We start from the raw sequence: 18128 nt of genomic DNA, 5'->3' as shown, positions 1-18128 counted from the left end.
GAGTCAAAGTGGGTAAACATTTCAGCTTTTTCTTAACACACGCGTGGTTTTATGGCTATAAGGGGATTTTCCCCTTTGGTTTACGTAGTGAGATATTTAAACGTGGAGAAAGCATGACCTGTCACGGACCAATCTTTAATAAAAGCCCTATTAAAGTCGAACAAATGTGGTTAATTAAAGACGGGCACGCTTGTGAAAATATGCTTACTAAGAAACACCATTACCAAGTTAAAGAAACATTACCAAGTATTTTTAAAACATCGTGATGTTTGTTTTCACCTTTACAAAATCCAACTTTCCTCTGTCCCCAACCTAACACCGACTCCTCCTCGCCCGTTTGTCCGCAGTGGAGTGGGTCTGGCCCGGGCTCACTTTGAGAAGCAGCCGCCTTCAAACCTCCGCAAGTCCAACTTCTTCCACTTCGTCCTGGCTCTGTACGACCGGCAGGGCCAGCCGGTGGAGATCGAGAGGACCAACTTCGTGGACTTTATCGAGAAAGAAAAAGTGGGTGCACGAGAGATCATTTCAGATTTATATTTCCTAAAAACCCGATTATTTTGAGTGTTAATGCTGTGTTGTTTCTGTTACACATGAGCAAAAACAATTAAATAAAAGATTCCCCTCATGCATTATTTATTATGATGCCTATTTTTATTATTATTCTAATTATTATTTTAGGTTATTATTATTAGCATTATGCAATAGGCCTGCATCTCAAACAATTTTTGCACAAACTGTTAACTGTAACAAATCCTATCCTTTTTGTGAATGGAACAAATAATTAAACCTCATTGCGTCGATCAAATACATTTAATTTACAGCTCATCACCACAACCACTTGTTTTATATAAACAGCAGCCGGCCTTCTCATCAATTATGACTCCCTTTGAATGAGTTGGGACAACATAGCGGGAAGAGTTAGTGCTGGATTTATTCGCTCTTCAAACATAACCAGTGATTACAGAGAAATTACAAAGCCAAAATAACATTACGATTACACGTGGTGATGTTGCAGAACTGCCCTGCTATAATATGTGCGCTGTGCTCATTAATCACTCGTTTATTTTTTGCGTGACAGCTGTGAAGGATTTTATACGTTTAAGGTGCAGAAATGTTCTGTTTATCGATTTCCCCTAAAATTTAAATAAACCTATTTGTTTGTTTGTGTGTGTGTGTGTGTGTGTGCGTGCGTGCGTGCGTGCGTGCGTGCGCGTGTGTGTATGTGTGTTAAGGAGTCGAGCGGAGAGAAGACCAATAACGGAATTCATTACCGGCTGCAGCTTCTGTACAGTAACGGTGAGTACGGATTCACACACACACACACACACACACACACACACACACACACACACACACACACACACACACACACAGGCACGCACACAGTACAGTTGACCATATTAGTTGGATTGGTTGTTGTCTCCTGCAATCATCAGAATTTACACTCAGGAAGCGGCTGATTTTGTTTTTCATATTTAATGAGCAGAAATGTGGAGAGGATTGCCAACAGGCCGCCATACTTTTTTTTTTCATGTCATACAAGCTGCAATGTTATATTTTCAAACTGTCATTTCACCAATTGCTGGGAAAAACGTCACACAATTTGGCAACAGCTGTTGCAGATGATTTATCCAAAAACTCCTGGCATCATCCCTGTCACTGTCTGTGAATGAGTTAGTCCAGACTGCAGCGGGCTGTGTGTGTGTGTGTGTGTGTGTGTGTGTGTGTCTGTATGTTGTAGTGGTGGCTGTGGATTGTGGTTTTTTCGGGCCTATCAGCAGGGGAACAACATAAACTGGCAAGAAACTCACAGCTGCAGCCTTCCAGGTTGAAACATGTGGGCATACAATTTGTGAACTGCCATTATTGATTTTTATATCACTTGCATGTGTAAGTGGATGTAGCAAAGCCTTTTTCGATGCTATTAACTGTAAGGTTCAGGCATTAAACATCACACATTAAACCCTTTAATGGCCGTCTAATGGGTTCACAGTTTTCTAGAACAGAGGGTCAGGGGTGTAAAAATAGACCATATCACATGTTGTATAATTGCAAAGTCCTTTGTAATATCTCATTAAAACAGACTTGACTCAGGCTCAGAATTACAACTAAAAAAACAAAACGATGGTGACAAAGTTTATTTTAATAATTAGAACTTGTGGCTTTATTTTACAAAACCCAAACACGCTGGCCTCTCCTGAGGTTACCAAACCTTTGACTGGGGAGCCTAAACAATTAAGCTGTTCATAAAGTAAATATATATATATATATGTACAAACATGAAATCCAGTGAAAAATATTTAACTTTGTAAATAAAGATGCAGCTGGTATAGTCGGTTTGCATGTTTGAGCAGCTGTTTTCATAATGTATTTTTCTTGTTGTTTTTTAAAAATTAATAGTTTTCAAGCTGAAATAACATTAATAACAAGATTTCACACAGTTTTTCCAATACCATATCTAATTTAACTCTCTTATTTATAGATGTGACTTTTTTTTATTAAAAAACTTCCTGACATACAGAACTACAGTGTGAAAATCAAATTTCAATCTTTACTTGATTTTTTTTTTTTTTTAACACTGTTTTGTATTCTGTTTTACTTTGTTAAAATCTTTGTGAATTGTTTTCTTGTCTTCTGCATCCAAACAGGCATCAGAACGGAACAGGACTTTTATGTTCGACTTATAGACTCCATGACTAAACAGGTAAACACACATTTTCAAACAGACACACACACATTTTCAAACAGACACACACACACACACACACAATCTCTCCCTTTCTCATACAGAGGTTTGTCACCTCTCCTGTTACCTCCCTGACAATGAGCTGCTCCACTGATCCGCCTGTACTCTGCCGCCTTCCTCTCTCTGCATGTACTTTCACACACAAACATTTATGTGTGCTGTGTGGGTGTGATCCTGTGGGTGGGTGTCTATGATGTGTGTCTATGTATGCATGTGTGGGTGGGTGGGGGCACACATGCACACACAGCGCATGGCTCCAGGCGTTCTCACTTCTTCTCTCGCTGTGATTAGAGCGAGGAGGCAGCGAGGAACAGGGGCACAACGCTGCTACTGCTCTCACAAGCAAGTGGAAAAGATATAACGGCACCTCTGGGATTTGGTCTGCCGAGCAGCAAGCGTTTTCTGATCAGATCCAATTTTTCCGTTAATTTTTTTGTGTTATTGTTGATATGAAGCTTCATGGGAGAGAGATAGTGAAAGAGAGAGAGAGAGAGATGGAGGAACAGACTGAAGACAAACACGTTTAGTGATTGTGCTTTATGTTTCTCAGGTAAATAGTTGAGCGTGAGGGCTGATTTTGAACCGCTTTTGCACAACAAACAGAGAGTTTTCTATCTTGTGTGAGTCACTGTTGTGTGTGTCTGGTTTGTGTGTGTGTCTGGTCTGTGTGTATATGATAGTTTGAGGAGCCAAGAAGCCATGCTATGAATATGTGCTAATGTGACTGCAGGCCCGGATAGAGTCTCGCATTTCTGCTACCATGCGGTACCACATGCTGCGTATGTGTGTGTGTGTGTGTGTGTGTGTTTGTGTGTGTTTGGCTGGCCTAAGGGACCACACTGTTCACTAGTAACACTGTTTAGCCATGGTGGGTGACAGCCAGCTAAACACACACATGCACATGGAATAATTTGGACCTTGCAGTAGTTCAAGAGAAAAAAAATAGATTCAGATTTGAACTCACACACACACACACACACACACACACACACACACACACACTAATGGTTGTCTAAATAAAATTAAATCTCTGTTCACTCTTCATCCTACAGAGGATTTCATTTTTTAAAAGAGACAGTCCTGTTTCCAACAGATGATATGCACAGGTGTGTGCTGCATGTGGACATCTTCCTGTGTGAGTTTGTGCTGGTCTCTGATTGTGTGTGTAGCAGTTGGCTTAGTAGGTGTGTGAGAGAGATATTGGGTGAGAGGTAGACATAATGTGAACGTGATACAGTACAGGTATCTGCTGCTGATGTATATGCACAGGCACCGAAGCACTGTTTATTATGGAGCAATAATCTGTGTATGGTGTGTGTGTGTGTGAATATGTTACTCCCAGTGGTGAAAGGCTGGAACAGTAACAGGTGGCCAAACCAAAACAGCCGTGTGGTTTGCTTAGTAGCTGATGTCATGGTTACTTTCTCTTTCCAAACATAGACACTCACTCACTGGTCCAGTCTCCTCTTCTCTTTCTACAAGTTTGTGTCAGTGTTCATTGAATATTACATTTAAAAAAAACATTTCCATAAAATTATATTCAATATGATGAGAGGCTGCTGAATGCCATTTAGCTGAATATGAGAATGGTACTTTTTTTTTTTTTTCAAAATACAAAACTGCATTATTCGATAGAGCATCTTCAACATCGAGAAGAAAAAAAACATGAGGCTTTGATATTAAATGTAATGAAATTGACTGACATTTAACATTCAATCAACACAAGCTTCACATGCATGGATGTTTTTTATGAAGAGTTTTTGGGGGGTGGAAAAGAGGCCTGTATGAAACTGGAGTGTAACCAGAACATCATTTATCTGATCTGGAAGTAACAAAACCTGATGCTATTAAATAAACATTCTTAGTAATACAAGTGTATGCAAAAAGAAAGCCTTACGCATATGTTGCTCTGCTACTACGGCTGTCTAAACATGGAGGATAAAAGAGCAAATAATAACACAATATGCTTTAATTTATCTCATACCACGACTAGAACAGCACAGGATAATGAGTAATGTTTGATAGATAACACTGTTTAATTTTGTGGTAACGATATGAAGTGTGTAAAATAAGTGTTTATACTAGCTGTAACTCAAAGATTGTTCTTGTTGCAGTTGTGCTTTAAACAGCAATTTTACTTCTTTCACTTCCTAATTTAAAATAAACTCAAATAACATTTTCAAATCACTAAATCTGCACCAATTGAACTTTGGTTTGCTGATAGCTACAGTAGCTATCGCTTAATCTGATCAGAGTAGTGTTGAGTGTTGAGTTTATTGCAAATGCTTGTATCAGGATAACATTGTATTGTAAATTATTGCACAACTATAGTTACTACAGTCTTTCATTGTTAGTTTGTGGATTGTCTTGAGAGGGAAACCAAAGAGAAGGGAGTTGCAGTGGTCAAAGCTAGATGTAACCAGGGTGTGAACGAGAACTGTACTGTTGGCTATGAGGGGCGGTTGTTGGTGATTAATGTTATGTAGATGGATATAATCAGACAAAGGGACATTATGGATTAGAGCTTGGAATGATAGTGTGCTGTCAAGAATGACGCTCTTGTAACTGGATTTGGTGCCAATGAGGAAAACCTCGGCTGTGTAACTTTTTCTATTTCAGAAAGTGGCAGGAGAACCAGGATTTGATTTCCTGTAGAGAACCAGAAAGGGAAGTAGGCAGGAGGGAGGAGGTGGGTTTGGTGGACAGGAAGAGCTCGGAGGCATCTGCGTAGCAATGGAACTGGATGTTAATTTTATGGGAAAAAAATGGTCAAGAGGAAGGAGATAGATGAACAAAAGGGGGCCCAGGACAGAACCCTGAGAAACACCGGTCGTGACTGGGAATTGCTGGGATTAGGTTCTGACTTAAATGAACTGAGTTCGACAAGATAGGATTTAAAGCAGTGCACGGGTGTGTCAGTGATTCCGATGGAGCCTCGGCTGTCACGAAGGCCGCACTCAGATCAAGGACTCTTCAAAGTCCGGATGTTAGGAAATTGCCACCATCTCAAAGGTTGTGAAGTTTTAAAGTTAGAGACTGAGGGCAGAACGCACTGGGGAATATTCTACTGTATGTTTAAACACTGTCACAACAACAGTTTACCTTGTTCTCCTCAGAAAGATGATCCCCCAAAGTCCTATGATCTCCTATGATAGGCTGAGGTAAGGAGGAAAAAGGACATGTGAAACTTGTGTTGTTCTGTTTACACACTCAGTGCTGCACTGGAAAACCTTCCTGGGTCATTAACACGATTCTAATTCTGTTAATTTCAGATGATCATCATTTCCCTTTCTCTGTCTCCTTTTCTATTTGTGTATTTAGTTGAACATATAACTGGGTCTTAAACTCATATCTGACTGACTATTTATTTCACAGCTGCGACTGTGATTCTTCTGCCTACGCTGACGTTTGGTACCTAAAGCTGCCTCCTCTGTCTGACATTCTGCTACTTCTGTGTTTCTACCTGTCGGCGTGTTTCTGTTTTGAGACGGCCGCTGTATTTGAGTTGAACGTAGGAGGCGAAGGAGGAAGAGAGCGCCTCCTGTAGTCTTCTGAGGCAGTTTAAGTGCGAGTGGTTTATCACGACTCTGTCCCGCAGAATAAAGCGTCTGTCAGTGCAGCACCCCCCCGTTGGATCATTTGCTTAACTCGTCGACCTGACACTAACACAGGAGGAAGTGTGTTCCCTCGCTTAACGGTTCTTGTTTACACGCCGCGCATGTCACGCTACTTCAAAGGTGGAGGAGCGAGTGGCGGAGTTGCTGCATGAAAGACCTGGTGAGGAGGAGCGAGGGAGGAGACAGAGGAGGGAAGAAGCAGATGGAAGATAAGAGCAGAGCAGGAGAGTTGACAGTGTGAAGGAGAAGCAGAGACAAACATAGGCCTGGATGGTAGAGGAAGTTACTCAGGCAGGATCCTGTCTCAGGCGATGGTGGAAATATTTTCACATTACTCTTTGTGTGGCTGCAGATTTCTCAATTACTAAGAAATCTGAGTAATATTTAAAACCGAAGAGATCAGTTTAGAGTAATTATTCTGAGGTTAACCGCCTTTTTTTCGGTTGACGTGTTTTTTTGTTTTTTAGCAGTCATGATGTTGAAATAGGAACCCTTGAATTTCAAACAGGACTAAATCAAGGAAAAGACTGTCAGATTCTGGTGGTTTGGTTTTTAATCTGAAGTATTTACTCATCATTTGTCATCACGCTAAAGTTTATGCAGTACCGCAGTCTGCGCTAACGACATCTCAATGTTGGTATGAGAACATATTGTTTACAGCAAAACCAAACCGTCACTTTTCATGGCTGATTGAAAGAGTGAATGTGTGTGTGGGTTGAGTCGGTCATTATATCAGAACTATGAATCTGAACACTTTTTGTTTTGTTTCACCAAATGTCTGTTGCAGAGACCTGAACAAACAAACAAACAAAAAACTTTCAATTCACTGACCTGTTTTTGAGTTTTGGAGGGACGCTCAGGTCCAGAACCTGATTCTGTTACAGAAAGATAAATGCACTCACCTTGCCCTGAGCAGGCAAGAGAGAGAGAGAGGGAGAGAGAGAGAGAGAGAGAGAGAGAGAGAGAGAACAAAAGTGCAAAAAAAAGGAGTGAGGACGAGGGCAGCTGAGATGGCATTGATGCACGATTGTCCAGCGAGGAAAGTTCAGAGGAAGATGTCTGACTTTCTTCTCATGAGCAGCTCAAACACAGACAGACCTGTTATTCTTCATTACAATATTTTTTTCCGCTGTTCCCACACTCCGACTGGCTTTCATGAAGCCATTTATTTATAACATTAATAAATTAGAGAGAGATTAGCGAAAAATGTTGTGTCTGTTGGACGATCGTCAGTGCTGTGTTAACAGGAGCTTCTTTGCTTTGGCTGCACTGAAATATTTTCACTTATGATATTTGTCTAGTTTTGCTCTCCAAAGGAAAAATGTGCCTCCCTGTTGGCTCCCAGCACACATCCTACTTTACCATTACATTTGGCACTTTGTACATCCTCTTTGAAAGATCGGGCTCTGTCTACCTGTAGCCGCACTCTCTGCTTTGAAGTTGCATTATTTTTGTATTATATTTCACGTTCGACTGAGCACGCACAAACTTGGAGTCCTGGCCCCCTGCAGGCTCCAGGCTCAGGTGTCGATATATTTCCTGCAGAGGTTTTTCAATTTGAATATACGCCCATGCATGGAAAATGATAACAGACAAGGGCCCCAGGCCCTGAGACAAGTGGGGGGCTCCAATTCCAGAAAACACAGAGGGTCATGAGAAAACTAGCTGTTAGCATGAAATGCTTCAAACTAAACCATTATTGTATCAGTGCTCTCAGGGAGTAACTGCTCGCTGTTAGCGCTGCAGAACTCCAAGCTAGTTTTCTTTGAACAAATCAGAGGCTGAGTTGACACCAATGGTTCTTGCGCCGCTTGGCCCAGGTCAGGTTTATTCATTAGTCACCTCAGTTTTGTTGCATCCTTTGCATGCCTTCACCCTGTTAACAGTTACAGACTTTTATTTACAAACTGGTGTTGGCATGGTGGTAGTCTGAACCCCAGCTGATGACGATGAGAGAGGACAGAGAAATGTTTTCCCTGCTCCTTAAGGAAAAGTGAGCTTGACACTCAGCGAGACTTTCCGCCATTTGGATCGTCAGATCAAACAGACTGGAATAGACCAAAGAGAGCAGGGCAGGTGTATAGATTGATAGATGGCGAAACAGTTTGTGGCTCTGCTTTTGCTTTATTCCGAGCCTTCGAACCAGGACGTCTAGATAAGATGATGAAGCAGAAAACATGGCTACCGCTTTCAGAGTATAGAACAGGAACCTTTGAGCAGATGAAGTCTCGTCGTGTGCTGTTGACATGGTAACTCTCGACATGGATTTTCTGCCTGCGATGCTTTATGACAGGATGGAATCAAATAAACGCTCAAAAACTCAAATAGGAGAAACAAACTGAAGACCTGAAGGAGAAACAAACTGAAGACCTAACACGGCTGACAACACGGCTGAAAACTTTGTTTTCCGACAGAGCACTGCTGAAATAACTGCAGTCATTTCCTCTCAGCTGTGGAGTGCAGTGGTTTGAAAACATGCAAATAAGTTTTCTGCACATGTGCAACAATGCAGAACATGACTGTCATTTATCAGAAAGGTTTGACTGGTTGAAGATTTTGAATGCTCTGCTGTTTGACGATTGATTCGACTTACGTTTTAAGTTTTCTCTCTGTTGTCAGAGCCTGATGAAACGTATTTCTCTGTGCCATTGCTCATCCTATTTACAATATAGTCCTTTTTTTGTCAAAGTTTTACAACGTCGGGCTTGTTATTGGCGACAACCTCACAATAAGCATGGGAAATGACACGAGACGTATCGCATGATACTTTGCAATTACAGCTTGCTGTGATCAAGTCAGAACCATTTGTGTCAAGATTTAATTTGAATGTATTATAACAAAGGATGATTAAACCCACAGCACGATACTTATACAAACCATGTATTAAATCCTGTTTCAATACCATGGCAACCAAAATATAAGCTCTGTGCACCCACAATTGTCAACTTTCTTGTTGTTAATGCCCAGCCTGCACACAATGCTGGTAGATAAAGAGCCATTGACTACATGCTCACTTATTTTAAACACTGTTTACAGAGGATTACCCAAAAATAGGATAGCCTATTGTAACCTATTCTATTTCAATTATTACTCATAAAGTGTGGGGTCTTTATCAGCACAGCTCCTGGCCGCAGTTTTTTACTCACTTGACTGACTCACTACGTCAGTCATTGTGCAGTACTGTAGAGCTCACAACAAATATTCTGCAGGTCGGGACTAAATAAAAAATGTGTTGCTGTCTGTTCTGTGTCCTGTGTTGGTCCCGAGAACACAGTGATGTAACTTGTGCATCTTAATGAGACACCAAAAGGATTTTATAAAATGTCTGTATTAGCCGACCTGTTCATTTGGACTTTGTGTGTCTGACGGAGGGTGGTGCACGTGGCAGCACGAAGAGCGCAACAAACAAAACTTGGAGAGAGACTGCTGTACAACTAGAAAAAATAATGTATTACTACTTTGTTTCAAGCAGCCAGCCCACTAGCTTACAGCGACATCTACAGGCTCGGAGTTCTTTGTGATTACATGAATTTAAGGGGAATAAAAGGAATTCCTTATCCAGTTACTGTATCAGTGTGAAGTGTCGGACAAATCCATATTGCAATTGTGGAAAAAAGGTTGCAATACTTTGATGTATGTAAGTTTTTTGTAACCTGAATCTATTATCCGTTAGGAAGGAGCACACTTAAAAGCATACTTATCTATAAAAACTGGACGAGGCTATTTGCTGGAATTAAGCGCTGTTTTTACTCCTGTGTGCTCTCTGAAATATTATAATGTGTTTTCTCTGCTGTCTACCTTCACAGGCCATCGTTTATGAAGGCCAAGACAAGAACCCCGAGATGTGCAGAGTGCTACTCACACACGAGATCATGTGCAGGTAAAGAATGAGTTCATCAAATCTATTTCTTCCTACTGCTCTATTTTATTCTTCTCACCGTCTCTAAACAATCACTCCGTCTTCTCCTCTTCTTCTTCTTCTTTTTTTTTTTGCCTGCAGCTTACTTGCAAAAAGTTTCTCACCAAATCACCTCTGTACTCAATACAATTCTTATTTTGTCACTCTCATTAACCTCCCCACACACATACACACCCAGTTGCACACACGTGTATCCGTATGGGTTGAGGAAGACGAGTTTTACAGCTATCAAAGTCGTCGCTTTAATTATAATCTAAAGATGAATTTCTTACTGGAAGTAGGTTGGATGAAAGCGCTCTATTTATAGAGGCATTTTACCAACCTATCCTATACAATGGAAAACACAGTGTGTGTGTGTGTGTGTGTGTGTGTGTGTGTGTGTGTGTGTGTGCGTGTGCGCGCGTGTGTGTGTGTGTGTGTGTGTGTGTGTATGTGTGTGTGTGGATGCATCCTCAGTATGTTAGCTTGTGTGTGTAGTAAGTGTGAGACGCCTGGTTAATTAGGACACAGAGAAACTCATTAGTCAATCTGAACCCTCCTGTTGTTTCATAGCTAACAAATGGGCTTTTCTGCACAATCTGACTATAAAATATAGGCAGGGTCTCTTTCACACACACACATACACAAACCACACACACCCACGCAAACACATTAGACACAAAGGAGTATGCCTATGCACGCTCCCTCGTGCACTCCGCAGTTATAAAAATTCAAATTTAGCACATGAATTAAGTTGTGCTTATTCCCTGACCTTGTCACTGAACAACTTTAAGTGTTACAATATAAATTGGGGTTCATCTATATGCACAAGCAGGGACTTTAGCAGTGAAACCAGGAACACTAATACTTTATTCTATATATGCTGCTGAATAATATTCCTCCTCCTGAAGAGCTTTATAGAGAACACATTAAAATTCTGATGAGATTTACGGGGAATTTCTAAATAAATCCTAAATCTATGGTAAGATATTACTGTTTATCATGCAGGGCATGGACAATAATACACTGTTTGCATTAAATGTACTAAATACCTGAACTTCTGCTGTAGAAAAGGCTCCAGTGTTTCAACATTTGCAGACAGTACGACATTGAAAACGTTGCTCGTCTGGAGCAGCAGCTGAGGTCAGAGTTACGGCCGTTTCCTCATGTTCTCACATGCTGATTCTGCAGGGGGGCCTCACACACAACACACATACATGTAGCACACGCACAAAGAGCGCAGGGCGTCCATTAATCAGTGTGGCTCATTGTCACAGTGCTGCTATTAGCCATATGCTCGCAGCCAATCTGCCGGAACACAGACCTGCGACGAAAACCTGTTTGGAGGTCTGCCACCAAAACGTGAGAAGTTCCACTCTCGTAAATTGCCCGACGTTTATAAATCTTACTTTAAACCCCACTGGTTGGTTAAATTGATACAGTTCTGTTTCTCACAAACAGTTTTCCACTTTTACCTGCAAAGATGTTTAGGTTCAAAATTTGGATTTATAATCACTTTTTCTTTGGGGTTTCTGTATCATCTTATTCCAGTTCTATTGGAGCTTCATGTTTAATGTTAAGATGGTATAAAAAAAAAGAAAGAAAAACCTCAATGCTTTGTCATCATGTTTTGAAGTATTTCAGATTTCTGTGCATACATTATAAGGACATTTAATTTCATTACAGACTATATATATATATATATATATATATATATATATATATATGGACTCTCCATAAATATACCAAAATAGTTTGAGTTAAAGGTCAGTGTTGTGAAAACATGTGGCAGGCCAGCAGTGTTTTAAAGTGGTTAAAAGCTGCACATGAGAAACGTAGGCAAATATTCAACTTGCAGTTAACTCTTCTTTAAAATTCACATCCTTTTCTCCACGGTGTTAAGATAATCATTAGGACAATAATTCTATCTCGACTTATCTAATAAAGGGCATTTTTTTCCACGACTTGAGGACTCCTCACAGTCCCACTTACATAAGTTCCACGAATAAGGGCAACATGAACAGAAATGTCTCTAATACAGCGTTAAAAAGAAGTGAATCTTTCACAGTTAGAACAAGTGAAAATGCTCTGTTCGGTTCATGCCGTTGTGACTCTATTGTTTCACAGTGTGTGTGTGTGTGTGTGTGCAGGCTGTGTGTGTGGTGTGTGTATGGTAGGAGGAGGGGTGTGTCTGAGCACATGATTAGATCACCGGGATCCATAGCAATAAGTGCTACATTACCCCATCCTGCCCCCTCGTTTTTTTTCCTCCCCCTTCCCCCTCCATTTATAACCACTCCTCTCACTCTCCTTCTCCTCTTCCTCCCCTTAATCTCTGCTCCTCATCTTCTAACCCCCCCTCACCCCTTTATCTCCCGTCCACCTCTCAGACCTATCGCTGGTGCTGTGATGGTCCCACAAAGTGACCCAGTTCATAGAGCTGCAGACAGGATGTGACAGAGAGTCGAGAGCGAGCAGTTAGATAGTCGAGACAATGTGTGAGGTGTAACGTATCAGCTTCTTTCTTTCCACCTCTGCCATCTGTGACGCTGAGAAACCTGAGACTTCTCCCCTTCCTCTTCTTCCCACCCAAAACCTCCTCTTTCTCCCCCTCTTGTTTTAGCTTTCCCTCCCACGCTCACCCTTTCACTCTCCTCCTGCTTACACCTTTATTCATAATTGATGAACGCAGGAAAGCTTTGACAGTTTCGTTCTACAGATGTGTGAATTGCGGCGCAACATGCCAACGCTTTTTTTTTTCTTTCTTTCTTGTGTGTGTGTGTGTGTTTGTGTGCGTCCCACCCACTCCTCCTGTCTGCCTCAGGCCCCTTCAATCCTCCTCCACCATTCATCTCACCTGTTCATCAGCACAATTAGGATTGACTGGAAGTTTTCTCATAGTGCTCCAAAAGTGATGCATGGCAAGTCTGCACTCCAAAATAATCGATAAGTGAGCCCGCAGAGGACCATAAAACGTGTTGCTGCAGATTTCAAACAACAACAGTTCCAGGCATGTAGTGTTGTCTGTAAGAAGGACAGTGGAGACAAACAGCAGGCTGCTGCGTTATCGTAGCATGTTGCGTATCATTTTTCGAGCCCCTTCACATTTGTCTCTTTATAATGAATGACCCTCGTTTTCTACTTTTCTCCCAGTGTATCATCATCATGAATTCGGTAAAGAGTTGTACCTCCAGTATATCTTAAATCACATGATAACATAATATATGTTTGTGATACATCAACCGGTTTCACCATGAATCAATTCGTCTTCCTACTCCAAACAAGTGCGCACATGCAGTGGCACTCTTCTGCCGTCATAGATTTATTTCCTTTCCTTGGAAACTTTATTTTTAGAGCTGTGGGGAAGAGCTGATTTCATACGATGACAGAAAACAGAAACCTTTTGGTGAGGGAAAAATTTAGCTAGAACTCTGCGTTAGCGCAACATTTGAGAGTTGTGACAAAACAATGCAAAATGACAGGAGAGTACACAATCAGAGGGGTGTCACAGTCCGGTCTTAAAAGGGAAGTATTGACAGGCGAACAGTTTCAGGTATTGGTATTGGTACGAGGAAAGGGAAAACATCTTTGGAGCATCTGCGAGGGATGCTTTGGATTGAAGGTGCACTTTACGCCGGGTAAAAGTGAAAGTGGAGAAATGTGTAAATGTGTATCTGTTCACACCTTGCCCGGATAAAATAGTTTGCCACGACGAGCAGTGCAGTGCGACAGGAGCGTAAAGTGCTGTAGTGCAAATTATGAACATCCTTTTTTCAGCGAGATAGGAAAGCTCATTCGAATCAGAAGTCTTCGTCCACCCCACTCAAAGCGTCCTTTCTAACACATCCTGCTTCACCTCATGTAGGCTACGTCTCTTTTTCTCTGCGCTTCTCAGTGTGGACCTGCAAACCGACAAGCCGAAGACTTCCCTGTTCGGCCTGCTTTAAACGCATTTGATCCTTTTTTCCTCTGTGCATTTGGTGTTGAAAACATTGGAGACGTTCCGTATTAATGCTGAAACACTCCCATTGTAAAACTCCTGTGTAATGTACTGTAAGTCTGAGTGTGTGTTTCACTCCAACTTCTTCTCCTTCTTCTGTACTGTCTCCTCTTCCTGCAGTCGATGCTGTGACAAGAAGAGCTGCGGAAACCGTAATGAGACACCTTCAGACCCTGTTATCATCGACAGGTACTGCCTCTCCCTCTCCGTCATTCTCTCTCTTTTACACACGCACACACACACACACACACACACACACACACACACACACACACACACACACACACACACACACACACACACACACATTAACTGAACGAGTTGACCTGTTTGAATGGCTGCGTATGATGTTTGGGTGTTTTGATGATCAGCTGTCGCTCCTGAAATAGAAGCCCAGATAGAAGTGACGGCTTTTGATGGAAGACAGAGTGAGACCGAATATTTGACTGAAACAGCAATAACTCATTGGTGGTACTGAGCCGGTGAAGTACAGGACTGATTGATTGATCAATTGTAGCGATGTAATCATTGGCCTATGCCGGGGTTGCATAAAGGCACATCAGCTTCTCTTTTTTTGCACCGGCAAAACTGTAAGATTCCGACACATGTGGAAGTCAGATCGTGTACAGACGTGAGTGAACAAACGTTGCTCAGATGAGCGTGTGTGTGTCCGCTATGTATCACAAACTACAGAGGTGTTTGCTAGCAGAAGATGTCTGTCGTTTCTGCTGCTACTTTTTTTTTTTTTTCCCACCTGCATGTCTGTCTCTCTGGTTCTTTCTTTCTTCCACCTCTCTGTCTGCCTGTCTCTCTATAGATGAGGAGGACTGAAGTTATCCCTCCCTTACCTCCTCCTCCTCCTCCTCCTCCTCCTTTCTCCCTTTCTGTATCCCTGCAGCAGCAGCAGCACAGAAAAATGGGTCATGAGCAAAGAAAAAAGTGACACACTGAAATGAGATCCATCCTCATTTCAATCTGATTTCTCTTTGGCAATTGTTTTAACCCTTTGTTTGCAGGTTTTCCTGTGTGAAAGTCTGTGTGAGTGTTTGGAAGAAAAACTCCCAGGGCCTCCATTGACGAAGTGAAGGAGAGCTGATTCTTATCACTATCACTGTCACCATATAATGAGAGAGCCCGGTAATCATTCTTTAGTTGTTACCAAAGGAAGGTAAAAAAAGAAGCACTTTGAGTCCCAGTCCAAAAGGATCCAATAACGTTTGATGGAAATGGACGTAGCCTGATTTGGACTTTTATCAGACGATGTCTTGACTTGTATTTTTGAAGGTGTAAGTTACTGTCAGATGAAAGGTTGCTATGATTGTGTGTTTTCTTTAAATAACTTCAGTGATAACACAGTTTGGGTGGAAGTTATTGGAGCTCCTTACGTACCAAATGTAAAATCGTACTTTATATAAAAACAAATGGCCCAATTTCAGCTTAGAGAAATGGCTAATGGAATTTGGCTCTAGTCCACTCCAAGCACTTTCACACTCCACGTACCGTTCACCCATTCACACCACATTCACACACTGATGCCAGAGGCTGCTAAGTGTCCACCTGCCCAACACGACAATTCCTTTTTTGAGTTCTTACACCGCGAGTGAACAATTTAGAGTTCAATGACTTGTGCACTGACACTTTGACATGTGACAGCAGGAGTCGGGAGTCGGGAACCCTTCAGTTGAAATATGCCTGACTTTGCCACTGAATCACAGCAGAAAAGTAATTTCCTCTTTTATATTTAAAGTTAAACTCAACAAAAGAAAACAGACAAAGTTCTTAAAAATTATTTTGGTACAAGGTTTTAACTCCACAGCAATCATTTTTTAAGTGGTGTGTGTGCGTGCGTGCGTGCGTGCGTGCGTGTGTGTGTGCGTGTGTGTGTGTGTGTGTGTGTGTGTGTAGGTGTGTGTGTGCGTGTGTGTGTGTGCGTGCGTGCATGCGTACACAGGAAATGTTAGCATCTTTACACCACAGGAACGGTCTTCTGGTTTTGTCGGCTATCTCAGCTTACACCCGTTATACATTTGCCTGGAAGGTGTTTGTGTATCTGTGCATGTCTGGATGTGTGAGTGGATGGGTAGTTTCAGCTTGTGTTGGGCCACTGGGAAAATATGTGCTGTCTGTAAGACGTAAACAGAATCAAAGATATAAGGCCTACTCATAAGTGAGTAGGCAGACTGTTTGGAGCATTAATGTTTGGGGACTATAAGTGTGTATGTGTGTGTTTTTATGGCTCGAGGAGAGGAGCAGGGTGAATTGTGGGAGATGTCAGCGAACTTGGTCAGGATGGAATGTCAAGGTTACCGTGGATACCGTGGGATACTTCCTGTAGCCCCCTCCTCTCAGTTTAACATCTGGAGCTCTGCAGTCAGGCCGAACATCTAGAGAGAAAGAGAGGAAACACAAGAGCTGTAATCTGCTTGTCGACAGACAACATTTTTCCAACTCAAATCACATACAGTATGTAGCCATCCATTTTTCAATCAAACGTTTTCTAAATGATGATTCCCATAAATATCAATAAATGTAGATGAGGCATTAGCACCTAGCTAACGTCGCACTGAGCCGTTGAAGCCAAGCTAAAGTTTCTACAGGGATTACGATGCCCTCTGTTCCTATGGTGACTTAGTTTGTTCGGTTCTTAGTAAGATCAATTTGATACAAACCTCAGTTTGAGAGACAAAGTTAATAACTTTTGCTGTTTTGCTGAGTCTCTTGTGTGCAATAAAACAGAAAAGGAGAACAATGACTGGACTGGAACAAAGCGAGTCTGGTCAGATGTTATTATCTCTGTTTTAGGGCAGCCATGTAGCCTTCTATAAATAATTATTTTACCAAAGTGGTATTTATTTATTTATTTATTTATTCATAAAGTACCTCACCTCACTAGTGTTAATTCAGTGCGTTGCAATAGTAGTAAATAACAGGTGGAAGAAGTCAGTTTGACTGAAGTCGGTGAGGTGTCAGGCTCTTCTCACTACAGTTTTGTCTCCCATTGTATGTTTGAAGCACCTGCACCAAAGCGCTTTGAATCAATGACATAAGCTGTGGCTCAATTCATAGACTGCATCCTCTGAAGGTCACTGCTTTGTACCCCGCGAAGGTCACACTAAGCGTTGTTAAATAAGACGCTCTGGTCTATGGTAGGATTTCCTCTTTGCGTCACCAACCGAGACAGCTGCAGGAAAAAAAAAACTGACACAACAGAATAATCACGGGAAATGTTCATTTCCAAGAATCAAGCAGTTAAACACTTCAAATGTGCAATGTAATGTGACTTATTGTACAGTATTTTTAAGAATGCACCAAATGAGGCCCATTTATCAATGCACTCCTGAACATTTCCACAATACTGAAGGGACAGTATACCCCTTTGCATTTTTTGTTCATGTGTAAAAGTTTGCCCTTTTACACATGAAACCCACAGTGGAATATTCTTCCTGTCAGACGGGAGGTACAGGTGGGCTCTCAGAAGGCCAGACAGAAGGTGAAAAGGATGCTGCAGAAGTCACAGTGTAACGTCTACAACTAAACCCAGATGGTGGAGAAAGCAACAGAGTTCCACACTATGGTGACACTTTATCGCCTTCATGTCAATCCCACGTGTTATCGGACATATTCACAGTGTACACAGATGAGTAAACAGATGAGCTCTCCCCGTTTAGCGTGTTCTTCTCTTCCGTAAAAACGTCAAATTAGGAAAATAAGTTGACCCTATAAATGCCATACAGCGATGCTCCCAGGGTGGATGACGTTTTAACAATCTCAAACACATTTCAGGCTACTGCATTAATGGTTTGCACAGCCAGGTGAGAGAAACAGAAAAGAGTGTGTGTTTGTGATTGACAGCTCATTCCATTGTGC

At 41.6% G+C, this 18128-nt stretch overlaps 1 protein-coding gene across 1 annotated transcript in view; it reads left to right on the top strand.

The window, feature by feature from the left end:
* LOC306831673 (transcription factor COE1-like) overlaps nucleotides 1-18128 on the top strand; it is an 81204-nt gene that overhangs the window by 3459 nt on the left and 59617 nt on the right. The window contains exons 3-7 of the mRNA XM_079355876.1: nucleotides 348-504; nucleotides 1233-1296; nucleotides 2649-2704; nucleotides 10170-10243; nucleotides 14382-14450. Of these exons, the coding sequence (XP_079212002.1) occupies nucleotides 348-504; nucleotides 1233-1296; nucleotides 2649-2704; nucleotides 10170-10243; nucleotides 14382-14450 (420 nt within the window). The remainder of the gene's footprint in view (nucleotides 1-347; nucleotides 505-1232; nucleotides 1297-2648; nucleotides 2705-10169; nucleotides 10244-14381; nucleotides 14451-18128) is intronic.

This window comes from Symphodus melops, assembly GCF_947650265.1.
Source record: "Symphodus melops genome assembly, chromosome: 11".
Classification (NCBI taxonomy): domain Eukaryota; kingdom Metazoa; phylum Chordata; class Actinopteri; order Labriformes; family Labridae; genus Symphodus; species Symphodus melops.
The sequence above is the reverse complement of the archived record's forward strand: the minus strand, read 5'-3'. Positions and strand labels throughout refer to the sequence as shown.